This window comes from Mucor velutinosus (genome assembly GCF_035048745.1).
Source record: "Mucor velutinosus strain NIH1002 chromosome Unknown tig00001542, whole genome shotgun sequence".
NCBI classification, from domain to species: domain Eukaryota; kingdom Fungi; phylum Mucoromycota; class Mucoromycetes; order Mucorales; family Mucoraceae; genus Mucor; species Mucor velutinosus.
The window spans coordinates 1130498-1145099 of NW_027041924.1; the positions used below are offsets into that span (position 1 = coordinate 1130498).

General features: G+C 39.1%; 4 protein-coding genes across 4 annotated transcripts; 2 read left to right on the plus strand and 2 right to left on the minus strand.

Annotated features, from left to right (window-relative positions):
• Positions 1–709: 709 nt before the first annotated feature.
• Positions 710–1559, minus strand: ATC70_005058 (uncharacterized protein; the record flags this gene model as incomplete). The annotated part of the gene is made up of 2 exons (XM_064824357.1): positions 710–1257; positions 1319–1559. The coding sequence occupies 2 exons, from the start codon at positions 1557–1559 to the stop codon at positions 710–712; spliced, it is 789 nt and encodes a 262-aa protein (XP_064677293.1).
• Positions 1560–8042: 6483 nt separating this feature from the next.
• On the plus strand, positions 8043–11058 carry sed5_1 (Integral membrane protein SED5; the record flags this gene model as incomplete). The annotated part of the gene is made up of 9 exons (XM_064824358.1): positions 8043–8440; positions 8499–8613; positions 8666–8743; positions 8799–8872; positions 8936–9107; positions 9166–9749; positions 9805–10077; positions 10131–10821; positions 10873–11058. 9 exons carry the CDS (start codon positions 8043–8045, stop codon positions 11056–11058), a joined length of 2571 nt encoding a protein of 856 aa, XP_064677294.1.
• Positions 11059–11239: 181 nt separating this feature from the next.
• Positions 11240–12329, plus strand: ATC70_005060 (uncharacterized protein; the record flags this gene model as incomplete). Its single annotated transcript, XM_064824359.1, has 4 exons — positions 11240–11289; positions 11353–11498; positions 11588–12078; positions 12138–12329. The coding sequence occupies 4 exons, from the start codon at positions 11240–11242 to the stop codon at positions 12327–12329; spliced, it is 879 nt and encodes a 292-aa protein (XP_064677295.1).
• Positions 12330–12579: 250 nt separating this feature from the next.
• Positions 12580–13654, minus strand: ATC70_005061 (uncharacterized protein; the record flags this gene model as incomplete). Its single annotated transcript, XM_064824360.1, has 3 exons — positions 12580–13178; positions 13234–13392; positions 13525–13654. The coding sequence occupies 3 exons, from the start codon at positions 13652–13654 to the stop codon at positions 12580–12582; spliced, it is 888 nt and encodes a 295-aa protein (XP_064677296.1).
• Positions 13655–14602: the final 948 nt, after the last annotated feature.

Here is a 14602-nt window from a genome sequence, read left to right on the forward strand (position 1 = left end):
TTTTCTCTTTCTTTCTTTCAACATTCTAATCATACACAATGGGAGCCAACATGTCAAAAGCGCTAAACAAGATATTCGGGACCAAGGAAATGCGTATCCTGATGTTGGGATTAGATGCAGCAGGCAAAACAAGTAAGCGATTTCCATGTGTGTCATTACATGATTGAATTTGATCTAATACAAGGAAGCAATTCTATATAAATTAAAACTAAATCAATCGGTTACTACAATTCCAACTGTGGGGTTCAATGTCGAATCAGTTACGTACAAAAATGTGAAATTCAACGTTTGGGTAATGTGTAAGTTTGGCTTATGCTCAATATAGCACTGTATTGACATGGCATGAAAAGGATGTTGGAGGGCAAGATAAGATTCGTAATTTATGGAGACATTACTATACTGGTACGCAGGGCCTGATATTTGTCATTGATTCACAGGATCGCGACAGAATTGAAGAAGCAAAGCAAGAATTGCATCGGATCATGTCAGATAGAGAAATGAGAGATTGTTTGTTATTAATTTTTGCAAACAAGCAGGACCTTCCAGGAGCATTTACACCTGCAGAGGTTACTGAAATACTGGGCCTGACTAAAATGCGTGATAGACTATGGTATGTTCATCCTTCCTGCGCTACAACAGGCGAAGGTTTATTTGAAGGGTTAAATTGGTTGAGCCAAAATGTAAAAGCTGTGATGATACGTAAATAAAATCAAAGTTTTGAGAAAGCAGTGCCAGCGAATATCTTCTTTTCAAAATCTCCATCATCCTCTTTCATTTGACGTGAAATCAATTGCTTCATACCTCTCACTGCGTTGGGAGAGACTCGTTTACCGGTTCTATCATCCACCAAAAATGGCTTCAAGTATAATAAACTTGCATTCAAACATTCACTGTCTTTTTCTACTATCAAGTCTGCAAGCCCTCCTTCAATGCACTCCTGTGCAGTCAATCGGTAGCCGCCTGCCATCCATAAAAGAGCTTTCTTTCTCCCCACAAGTGCCACCAAACGTCTTGCGCCAGACCACGGACTCGACACCCCCATCCTGGTTTGTACAAAATGAACAAATGCTGTCTGACTCATACAGACAAAATCAAATGCTGTAACTAATTCTGACCCACCGCCGATAGCACCTCCTGTTACCACAGCCATTGTGATTAAGGGCAGTCGATAAAGTCTTTCGATTGTCTGTTGCATCAACTCATTCATGGCCAAAGACATGTCTGCGGATTTCACATGTTCACGAGCAAAACTGAGATCTATATATAAATCAATGAGAATTTGAGAAGATTGCTAGCTGCATACCAGTAATTAATCTACCTAAACCAGCACAAAATGACGATTGACCTCCTCCCTTTACTAAAAGGGCAACTAGATCATTTGTTGAGTTGCGCTCCAATTTAGAGACGGCATGATGGAACTCAACCATCATCTTTCCGGATAATGCGTTGTGCCTTTTGGGATTGTCGATGGTTAAGAGAGCGATTCCCGGCTGGTAATAGAGATCTAGTCTTATAGTACCTTGACCTTTGCTGGCAAGTAGCTCAATTGTCTTGTTCATTTACTAAAGACGATGAATAAGAAAAAAGTAAAAGGCAAAAGAAGAATGGTGAGAATGTGATACGACTCACGTCAGCTTTAATTATTCGGCTTTGTGTATCTGTGAATGCTTTAATCAAACTCATCCTTTATACAGTCCTTTGTTTCTTATTTAGAGATATAATCTGCATGTGCTTGATGCCTGCACCTATTTGTACGGCACTGAAAGTCGCCTTGAGATCTCGATTCCGTGGAGCTTTTACAGTAACAACTGTATTATAAATACACACCAGAAGGCGAAAGTTATGAAGAATTATTTAACAATTTACAGAATTCAACAGGTTTATATCCTATCCATTATCATGAGATATATAAGGAATTTAAGGAACCATGTAAATATATAATAAAATCAACGAAATGACAGAGGTAGCGAGCTATAAAGCTGTATAGATAAAAGTTTATTAAGACATAATAAATAAGATAATTTTAGTAATTTTATAAGCTGCAGTGGTATATAATCTTGTTTCTGTTTCCTGCCGTTTACCAACGATCCCGTAACACATTAACTTTGGCAATAGGCAAACCGAATGCTTCATCCTTGATTTGAATTTTAATAGAAAATGTAAGAGATTTTCGGTAATGCTGTGGACAGAATCGACAAGATTGTCTTCACCAGTGGTGAACATAGATATTTTGTCTCCTGGTACAGTCTAATGATTATTTGCATATCTAATTTGGGCCAGAAAACTAACTTTTACAAGGAAGTATGATTAAGAATAAAAAAAAATTCAAGTTGTATGCATTCGGTTATGACACTTTTATTACAACAACTATACCATGATAAATGACAGATCAATAGGAAATTAACTAGTTGTAACCCTTTGTTGTCTCAACCTCTCAGCCAATCAGATTGCTTGAAAACTCCGCTGACCTAAAAAAAATTTGCGAGGGTTTCCCCCTGTTTTGATGTGAGGCAAAATTTTAAACACCGCTATATATATAGCAATATAGCGGTAGCTATCATCAAATTTCCCTCAGGTGCTAGAGCATGCCTTGCTTACACCACCTAGCTTTAAATTCAGGCATTGAGACCCTCAATTATCACTAAAGTAAGTAGCGATAACCAAGTGGAGGCAGCCTATCTACCTCCTAGCCTCGGATAAAGTTTTGTTGAGCTTCAGGGATAGGCACATCCACACAACGTAAAGAAGTATGCTTCAAAGAAACATGATAATGTAAAAAGAAAGAAAAAAAGAGAATATTACTATAGCAGTATAGTAGTATGTTGGCAAAAAAAAAAAGAATACTCGCACAAAATGAGTCAAAGAAAAGTATATCACAAATACAACATCAAAGATGTTCAAAAGAGCTCGTTGTTGTTGCAACAAAAATGCATACATGAGCATCGTGCATGGCAGTAGTAGTCGGCTGTAAAGCAAAATAAACACGCACAACTGCAAAAGCAATAGTGGTATTATAAGTTTGCAATACAACATAATGACTAATGTTGTTTCATGTGAAGCCACAGAGGAAACACCACCAACAAAAAAAGAAAAAAGAAGAAAAAAGCGCAACAAGGCAAACATCATGAATGCATTATCACGAGAAAGGAAGCAACGATATAAGCGTTCAAAGAAGTTTTATATCATTGCGACCAGAAGAAAGAAGATACTTACCACTTACCACAGCCACAGATAGTGTGGAATTTGAGGCTTTACAGACTAAAATTCACGGAAAAAAAAGAATAAAAAAAACAGTAATGTCAACTTGATAAAGGTATATTTTATTATCAAACTGACAGGTGTAAAGTAAACTGAAGTCTCTCTACTGGCCAGGTAGATGGTCCTTCTTATATACTATAACAATGGATAAAAGTTCTATTAATTAGATTGACAAATAAGTCAACTCAGATCAACTAATGTCTAATCATGCCAAAAGACAACTCCAGCAAGCTAATCATGATTTAGCTCTGTCTGGATGAATAATTAGACTCTCATCCGAAGTACCCTGATCTATCCTTTCCATAAGGATAATTAATATCGATCTAGTAGCATGTATCCGATAGGTACAGTCTTCTTAGTCTATATTAATAGTACATATCTGAGTGTATATCGCTAAGCATACATCTTTAGCATGTATCTGGATATATGGCATGTCTATAGCATATCGTATGCATGTCTATAGCATGTCTCATATATAGTACAAGTCTGTAGTACATAAAGTATCTGTAGCTAGTATCACGGATATAAGCATGTGTCTTATAGCGTGGATCATGAAGTGCACATCTGAAGCAACAAGCTCATATTGCATTAATCTTGGTGCCTATCCAGATATGGTAAACATCCGTAGTCAATGTCGGAATACAAGTATAAGTCTATAGTGCCATCCATGTCCGTGGTGCCATCTATAGCCTATATCTTATATAGTATGAATCTTATAGTACTAGCGTATCTGAAGTCCATATCTTCTCATGATCATAGTATAAATCGATATCGTACATCTAATCCAGTGTACATACAGTTTATATCTAAATCTGGTAACTGGATGAACTGTCGGAATGCAGATCATAGTGGATGTATTCCACAGATAGACCATACGAGTATAGGCAATCACCGGAGAGACAGACCAGAGAACAAGCATGCACCAAATACAGTAGACCAGGAAAGACCAGTTTAGCGGCAACAACACCAGCACCATAGAAAAATCAAAGAATGAACGACACCAGAGACCAAACAAAGACCAAAGAAGCAACCACCAGACATGACAAACTAAAGAAGCAGACAGCAGAGATAGCAGAGAAGCAATGGCAGCAGCAGCACCCACGTCAAACAGACAAAAAATCATCAAAACCTAATAAACAAATTCAATTAGTGTTAATTCTACGCCTTTCAGTGCTCGTTATCGAATGGTACCTAGCATATTCCACGTCAAAAAAGCAGTATCAAGTTCTTCCAACGGTACAAGAGAGAGTTATCGGAAGCTAGAGTGTTATTATCAAACAAACAGTTTCCAAAACGACCATGGTTTGATGCTGAACGCGTTTCGCAAAAAAGGAAAAAACACGGGTTTATGGAAAAATGAGAGGGCATCCTATCCGACGTCACGGCCAGTAGATTTGGCCTCAGTCTTCTGTCGTCGTGGCAGCAGTAATTGCGGCAATTTAATTTGAGATTGTGCAGTGGGTGTTTTCGTGTTCAAACTTGACTTGATATCACATCCTTCGAATATTTTTGCTAAATTTGACTATGAAAACTGCCGTTGTCACACCCAACTTTCTATTACATCTCTAGAAGACTAACGAAGCGGCATCGAATGGTGCTGATTACTTTCAGCTTTCAGACCAAAAATAATGAGCAATTTGCAAAAATATGAAAACATGTTTTTTTGCCAAAATGTTGAGATTTCACATACCAAAATCTCATGGAAAGAGTTTTCAATGTTGCATTCCATCTTTACGATCAATTTGATCTGATATATACCATAGGAAAAGTTTTCATTTTTGGGGTGAAAAACGCGATTGTTTGATTTTCAGGAATTTTCCCTTGCTAATACTCATGAAAATATGAGAATTTTCATGGATTTGCAATGATCCAAAAAATTTGAGATAACGCATCAGTAAGTAAAGGGTATCAAAGGAGGGTGACTTGGTCCTATTCCAAGCGTCTACAATGCTTTGTAGCATGAGTTATTCGTGCTTCAAAATGGCTAGATTCGAACAGAATCTGGCCTAAAAATAAAGCGCACTAACTAGGTTTTGTTGCAAAAGAAGTAGGTGAATTACAGTTCTGTTTGATGAGCCAGATGTTCTGCATTGTACGGAACTTAGTTTCTAAGTGATAGTTGCTTTTATTGTAATTCTAATAAGGCATAAAGTTTTTTTTTGAATTACGCTCTTACAGTAATTTGAAGACTTAGGTGTCAATGATATTACGTAAATATTGATTCTAACAACTTGCTAGGATTGAATAAATGTTCGTTAAGTTAGCAGGACACTTTTGACGGTTGCCCACAACGGAGATGCTATATCTAGCCATAAAATTGGGCTTCGAGTCTATCCACGATGTTAGACATTCATAATTGAATACACTGTAATAATCAAGAATAACCCACTCAAACAACGATGTACACAATAAGGCTGCATGTTTATTACTCTAGCATTTTAATTGGTGATTGTTCAAGTACTGTCTATTTGATGAGCGCTGCTTTATTAACCGTGTTGTGCCAGAAAGGCTACACGTGTCTATAAAGACTAAGGTATTCTTGAGAGGTAGATATGTCTGTGTTGTGCAACAATATGGACCAGCTATGATAATTGAAATGCATCTCATCCATCTACATGCTGAGGTCCACCGGATGTGATAATAAACACGCTACAAGATAAATTGCTACTACTTTGATATCCAGAATTCAGTATAAATAGGATAACTCTTGTCTTCATCAACAAATCTTTAGTTTTTTGGGCCTGATCTTATTCAAATATGTCTTTTCTTGTTTTTGTGGTATTATCAAACATTTCTTATAAGCTGCAAATTATAATCTGTTTATTCTCTATGCTTAACAAACAGAATCAAATACTGTGCTAGTCGTAATGCGGAAATTGATGTGAGGACAAGGTATTAGATAAGGCCATCTAGGTGATAGGATAATAGCTTTAAATTGTTATCCTGAACATTCCATAACTGGAACAGTAATTCTATCCCGTTTCATGTCAAAGTGTTATGATCTGCTATGATCTGTGCTTGAGCTGCGAGTTTCTTTGCGTTCAACGATTTGGTTTAAAAATGGTACATCATTATCGATACGAGAGCTTTGAAATTAGTATATTACTAAAGCAAATTTAGGAGGGAAATGATGGTGTAATTAGATTTTAGATGGGATGAATTGTTGCAGAGGTGTAAAAGATTTCCGAAATAAGCCATTTTTGAGTAGTAATAAGCTATACATAAAAACTTGGTAATTACCATTAATTACGAGTAATAAGTCGATAGAGCAGATGATGGGTGACGCTATAATAAAATCCGCTGCTTGATGATATCTTACTTCGTTGTGTTGTGGCAAACGTTTAAAGCTGTGCTGCGCATTCTACAAAAATTGTGGAACAGCTGTTCCAAGCCCTATGTTAATGTCACAGCCTTTATATCACGGCCATTATATGTCTATTTTGAGGCGCTGCTAAGTGTATAAAGGGATTTTCAGTCCCTGCTTTAGTTATTAAATAATTACTCGAAGAAAGTGTAACGAACCCAATAAATATAAAAGAGCACTCTATTTGGGCGCTATTCTTTGTTTAACTATCAACTCAACCCGGTCTCTCCATCAATTAACCTTTGCTTCCCTGTGTTTGCTCGACAGAATGAGACCTCGTTTGACCACCTACGATGTTTCTTTGTAAAAATGGTTTTTTGGTCGTCAAATTGAAGTTTACAGTGGCAAAAACACGCTCTTTATATATAACACCACGAAAGCATCAACGTGGTGCTCAAATCTATAAAATAAATTCAGGGAGCGGTACGGCTAGTAACAATGCACAAAAAGAATTTTATATGCGCCACTACAGCAATAGTTAGCTCTGAGCGATTGTTTTTCGACAATTTGGCTGGGAATGACCTATTGGGTGCTGTAGAAGCATTTGAACTGATGCTACGACCTCGAATAAGACCTCAAACTATGACAATAAGTTAAGTCTACGTAACAAATACTGCTACAGGTAAGTTGGTACAGATTTAGTACTTGCTTATCTTTGAATGCCCTTAAAAACATGAAAAGCAGGCTTTTCTGTATACATGCAGCTGTGAAATTATTATCAAACGTTGCACTATTCAATACGCAATGGTCGCTATGAAAGAGATTGCGTTTGAGCGAGTGAAAGCGAAAATATGCATCCTGTTTGATGTTGCGGGATCACTCTAGTTTTATTTAAGCCAGCAGCAGCTCAGTAATGCCAGATCAAGGGTGATCAACGCTAAATTCGGTATGTGGCAGCGTCAATGTATGAGCAAGTAGGTGCTGGGACACCTTGGCTTAAAAGCAGTGTTCTTATCTGGCTTTATTTGCTCCTAATGTACGTTCCAAACTAATATATCATTATGAATCATAAAATTCTATACATTTATGACTTGAGACATTTTTCTCTATGTTTTAAAAGAAGTGCTCACAAACGATACCTACGCAATGATGCTAAATCTCAGTGCACCGTAGCAACGAGGGCAACTCTAACATCTGATATAACCCCATTTCTTATTGCCTGTGTGAGTTGTTGTCTCTTGATATTCTTTTAATTCAGCATTTCAAGCAGCTTTGAACTTTAAGTTAGGCCCTCAATGTGCAAAATGCGTAAGATGGCTTTATAGCTGCTCTTTGACATTCCAATCACCAATGTTTTAACCAGTCTTTTTTTTTTTTGTGTGTGAAAACCTGAGTGTAAATCAATGTCCAGCGTATAAACCAGTACAAAAGATGCATGAATTCGTATTTTTTTTTTCTTTTGACTTTCTTTATTTCATGAATGGATACCATAACAACTAACTCAATATCAAAACGTAGAGCAAGTGAACCGGAAGCGAGCGAGGCGATGGCCCTGATCAGTAGTGCTAATAGCCAACAAAATAGGGTGCCACCACCTTTACCCTATTTACCAAGCGACTATAGACCCTCTCCCGACAGCCCGCGTCATTTTGTAGCAACCCAACATCCTCTGCTCTTCGATGCTCTTCATAACAACTCTCACAACAAAAGACAGCGCTCTCGCTCTATAGGTTACCCTCTGGCGATCGAGAATACGGCGGCAGGAGCATCAGCTTCGGGTAGCGTGTCTGGTTCCTCTTCTTCCACCACCAATAATACGCTTGTCAATAACAGAGAGCATTTTGAGCTTGTCCCCTACCGTGAATGGACTGTAATAGCGTAAGCTACCGTATACATGGCATCAGCAAAGCATTGAACTTACTCACGTCGCCTTTAGACGAAACAACCAAAAAGGCCAACTTGTGTTATATAACCAAGATAGTCATTTAGTCACTGTTCAAAACTACTTGCCAGATCATTTCGCACACCTCGATCCCAACACACCGATTCAAGTATGTACTTGCAGCTAATCAAATATATTCGCCATCTCTGAAGTTGTGATAGATGAAATCAAATGAAGAAAATTATTGTCCTTATTGTCACCAATCCTTGCATAATGCCTCATCAAGGCCCAAACCAAAAGTTTGTATGAATTTTGAGGGTTGGAGCGAAAGATTTACCAACGACGTCTATTTAGAGGGATGAACCGGATTTCATGGATCGCAACTACTTTCGTTTGTTGGCATCATCGCAGACAAACACGGCAGCAAAGTAAGTGCAATGCAAGTCTTGAAAACAGGTCAAAATCAACTGACAGGCGCTGCTTTCTCACAGTTCTCCAGTACAGTCTCGATCAAGCACATTCAGCACAGACGCAGCGAGGCCGCCACCTATCAGTGCACAAAATTTGAACGCAAATGCATTCAACCAAGGGTACTATTCCAAGTTTTTCGTGGAAATGAACAAATTGGGGAAAGGATTTCGAGGCAGCGTATTCTTGTGCGAGGTAAGCAAGACTGTATAAATGCATCTGTCATCTTGGTCTGATGGCTCTTATAAATCAGCACATGCTCGACGGTGTTAAACTGGGTAAATATGCAGTGAAAAAGGTAGCGATTGGTAACAACCATCCATGGCTTGTGCGCATGCTTCGAGAGGTTCATCTATTGGAAAGACTTCGACATCCCAACATTGTCAGTTATAAACATTCTTGGTTGGAATACAATCGATTGACGCCCTTTGGACCTGAAGTGCCTTGTCTCTTTATTTTGATGGAATGTGCGAATGGAGGCAATTTGGAAGAGTATTTTGAGCGTGTAAGCAGCAGCAAACCGGAAAAGACATCAACCAATGCATCTGCCGCCAACATGCAACAGAAAAGACGCATGTCCTCCAAAGAGCTGAAGCGCGAACGCATTCGAAAGCAATACCAGGCACAAGAGTCCTTTGAGAAAGAGCAGGATATATCTGCACCTATAACATCTGTATCCAGACGCTTATTGACAATGACTGAGATTTGGTCCTTGTTTTTGGACATTGTGCAAGGTCTTGCTCATTTGCATCAGCAAAACATTGTGCACAGGGACTTGAAACCGCCAAATTTACTACTGCAATACGATGAACGCAGCCGAAATGGCCATCAGAGGATGTAAAGTATGGTGTTTATGGATTAGAGTACTATTTGACTGATGGTGTACATCTAGACCCCGAGTTTTGATCTCTGATTTTGGTGAATGCGAGGATTTGGATGAGACTCGTGTCGATGATAATCGAACTGGAGCCACAGGTACATTGGAATTCATGGCTCCAGAACATGTCAAGCTTGATCCAAGAGGTAGAAACACAGTGGATTATTCGCCAAAGGCAGACATGTGGTCCCTTGGCATGGTTTTGTATTTTCTTTGCTATTCCAGGCTTCCTTACAGTGTGATTGATGATGTGGAGATATTAAGAGTAGAGATTCTCGACTTCAGAGAGCAAGTATCCATCAATCCTGATCGTCTTTAAGCAAACTAACAGCTGTGAATAGTGTGCAATTTCCAACGTCCAGATTCGACATTTACAAAAACGATCCAGCACTGTACACTGAGGCATTGAATAATCCCAATATAACATCCGACATACCAAACGAGCTGAAACTACTCATTCGCATGCTGTTATCCATTGATCCTTCAAAGCGCCCTTCCTGCAACGAGATTTTGACCAAGCTTCGAAGTATCAGACGAGATGAAACAGCGTCCATATTTCAAGATATACCCAGTGAATGGAATGGCTCTTCCACAAGTAATACAGCGCCATCAACATCCATCAACAGAAACCCCACTGCAACAACAATCAAGTCGCCGTCTCCTCTCGACGACACTATCATTGTAGATGCAAACGTGATAGATCCCTCTAGCTCTTCCCAACAGCGTCCTGCAACAAAGCACCGACATTCATCCTCTGCCATGTCCACAGGTCGAGACGGCTCAGCATCCAATGATAGCAATACATTGCGAAAACGTCAACGTTTGTTGGGAAACGTGGAGGTAGATGAGGATACGGTTATGGCAGAAAACGACGAAGATGTCAATGATGAAGAAGAAATGCCGGATGCAGCGCAAGAGACGCCACGATTGCTGCTCGGATCTCCTGATTTGGATGAGTCGCATCCATCTACTCGCTGGTTATCCGATCATCATTCTATCCAGATTATAAAGATTGTCACTGTTGTGTTGAAGGTAACCTATGCTCTGGATTGGTGTAACACGTTTCTAACATGTTCATCCCAGATTGCGTCGTGTAGCTATTCTTGCTCTCCCTATTCAGCAAAACCCGGTGCGCTGTATCCTGTTATAATGTTTGCTCTTCTCGATTTTTGGAGCGAATCAAGCTCTCCCAGCTTCCTACTGATGGTGGTTCATGTTGTTTGGATCATGAGCACCACACTGTTGACGGGTGGATTGTGTGAAGCTTAAGTCTATATGATAAAATGCTACTTTCGGAGTCCATATGTATTTGTCATATCAACTGTTCTCAGTGTGGGAGAAAGCACGCAATCATCTTGAAATAAAGACAAATCTATATTTCATTTTAGCGTTTCCTCACTATCTTTTTGTCTTTTTCACACTTTCTTTCATTTCAAACCGCATCATAAGCATGTCAAGAAACAAGCAAACCTCTGCAACCGCCGACTTTATCTCTGGAAAGTAAGGAATCTCGACACATGGCATATTCAACAAGGCTTACATGAAGCTTTCAAATCAAATTAGTTTCGGTGGCATGTCTCAAGTCATTGTGGGTCAGCCTTTAGATACTATCAAGGTCAGACTTCAATTGGATCAAGGCAGATTCAAAGGCGCCTGGGATTGTACTGTGCAAACTGTACAAAAAGAGGGCTTCTTTGCTCTATATAAAGGTAGGGTATTGGATTCGAATCCTTGATTTGGGTGTGTGTTCCTGAAAATCTTTTTTTTTTTTTTTTTTTTTTTTTTTTGTCGAGGAAAGGTATGGCAAGTCCACTGATTGGTATCGGTGCAGTCAATGCGCTTTTGTTTGCAGCCAACTCATCCATCAAAAGCAAGCTTCAGACGCATCCTGATGAGCTGCTCTCGTTGGACAAAATTGCATTAGCAGGTGCCGGCGCTGGTTTTGTCAATAGTATCCTAGCTAGTCCTGTTGAGTTACTCAAAATCAAGATGCAAGCACAGTTTGGATCCAAATCTGTCGATGGAAAACGTCATTTCACGGGCCCAATTGATTGTGCAAAGTATTTGATCCAGAGAGACGGCATTGCTCATGGACTATTCAGAGGATTGTGGGCTACAATTGCTCGCGAGATCCCAGCTTATGCTGGTTTCTATTCAGGGTTTGAGTTCACAAAGAGACATCTGACTCAGGGTCAAGAGGCAAGCGTGCTTCAGCTGATGATGTCTGGTGCTATGGGTGGCGTCAGCTACTGGGTGTGTTCATACCCTTTGGATGTGGTGAAATCAGTGGTAAATCTCCTTGGCATTGAATAGGGAAATGGGTATATCAATTAACTATGGATGATTAGGTTCAGAACCAAGTAGAACCTCCTAAAGGCTTGTATATCACACATGTGCTAAAGCAAATATATAGACGTGATGGTCTTGGAGGCCTCTTCCGTGGCTTCACACCTACAGTATTGAGAAGTATTCCTGCAGCAGGCGCAACATTCACGGCTTACGAACTTTCTATCCGCGCATTCCAAGCCAACGGCTGGTAAAAAATCGGAGTCAACCTGTCAAAAAAGCTAATTGTATGATAGTAATAAAAGTTTTATTTAAAAGAGAATGAAGACCATAGAGAATGAAATCACTTAAATGAGCTTGATATATTTATATATGAATTTGTTGATATTTAGGGATGGGGGGCAAAGGCTATTTTATCATGAAGATGAAGATGAGAAGATATAGCAAGCAAAAGGAATATTAAAAAATGCATCATCACGCCTGATTTGATATGGATCAGATGGATTATTGTGGTTCTTCTTTGACGAGAGTCTCAGCATTTTGTTCACCACCTCCAGCACATGCCTGAGCCTTCTCTTTAGCTTCCTTGTTCTCACGAAGAGCAGCAGTACAAAGTTGAGTCAAACGAGTGAATCGCTCATCTTCGTCATGAGTTTCAGATGGGGATGTTGTGCCTGAAGAGTTGGAGGTGCTAGGGACGGGCGTTAATGGTTGATTTTTGGCACACTCAGAAGCATCAGGCTTGCCGCTGGCATCAGATGTAGTAGCAGTAGCCTCACCTGCAGTTGAAGCTTGTGCTGTAGTGTTACCGTTGACCAAGATGGGAGCAGGATAAGCAGAGTATACAGGGAGAACATACTGGCCAGGGACTATTTCCTTGCTGGTGCCATCCGTATTGTAGACTGTAGCGTAGCCATAGGATTCGTAAGATGAGGCATATTGGCTCAATTGAGTAGGATAGCCAAAGTCAGGAGCGACAGTAGCAGCCGTTGGAACAACATTTGCTGTAGCGGATACAGTGGGGGGTTGAGTAGCAGGAGCTTGGTAGATGGGTGTTTGTTGTTGTTGTTCTTGCTGTTGTTGTTGCTCTTTGGGCTTTTCTTCTGAACATTTGATTAGCATTTGATCCCACCATTGTGTAATTTCCTAATTATTTACCTCCAATGTTCTTTTGTCTTCTCTTGTATGGACCACGCTTGATGCCCTTCTTGCGTTCTTTTCTTACCGAGTTAACACAAGAGTCAGCAATGCCATACTTCTCGCAACGTGGACATGGTCTTGCATCATCACACTTCTTACAGGCTTTTTGGCAATTGGCTATAGTAATGTTAGAAATAGACAAGATTAGATGTCGTCATCACATAATTCAAGTGAAAATTTTTTCATATATAAAATCTGTATATCATGACTAATAAAAAAGCGCGAAGAAAGAAAGGAAATGGTACTTACTACAAGCATTTTTGACCTGGTTACGTTTAGGAGGAGCTTCCGCTGGTCTAGGAAGGCCAGTAGGTTGATTGAGAGTAGCAACAACGTTAGCATTGTTGGCTAAAATGGGAGTAGGAGTTGGAACAGTCATTTTGGAGTAAATAAACGATGATACGCAGTGAGCTACAAGGTGTTTTTTTCAAGCAAACATATCAGCAAAACCTGTTACCAACTTTTACATCATACCAGGCGTTTTTTTTTACCTTTTTATCAGTTGATTATATGGGCTTTAGAGTAAAGAAGAGTAGAAAGAAGGTAACGATATGAAAGGCGGCGCTACAAACTGACTCTTAATGGCAGTGGAAAAAAAAAGTAGAAAGGGGTTCTATTTTGCTTTTGTCGTTTAGTTTCTTTCTTTTCTTGATTCCGTCTCTTTTTGCTGACCTACCTTTTTATGTAAAATAGTACTTGATTTGTAAAACAAAAGAAAAAAGCCTTGGGATTTTTCTGGTTGTTAAAAAAAAGGGTCGAACAAAAAGAAAAAGAATACAAAATGGAAAGAGATGGAAGAAAATAAATACGAAAAAAAACAAATTTCTTATTGCAAGGGCGGAGTAATTTGATGACCAAATCCAAAGAATACACGCACCTTTATTTTTGTCGTACATATACAAGGTGATTTATATGTTAATAGTTGATTATTCAAAAGGATCAGCATTGCCTACATTCTATGAAATATTGAAAGCGAGTTTTCCAAGCACATTTCCGATTCACACCCATATTTCAATCTACTACTTTCAACATATCATCTCAGCGTGAATAAAAAAAAAATAATCCCTACTGAGATTCATGATTTAATACATCTTCATCATGAATTGAGATGTATTGGAAGCAGCAAAGCCAATCTATGACTCTCAGTATAATGCTGGCACTAAACTATGAATGCTTTTGCAACATGTTTATTTATCAGATGTCTTCATATAGTGATAGCAATAAGAATCGTGCAAGGATGGGATCTATCCAAGATCTCCAACAATCTCAATCAAGAAAGAAACTGCAGGCAAATAGAGCTAAATTTCAAATTTGTTCTCGATTCGAA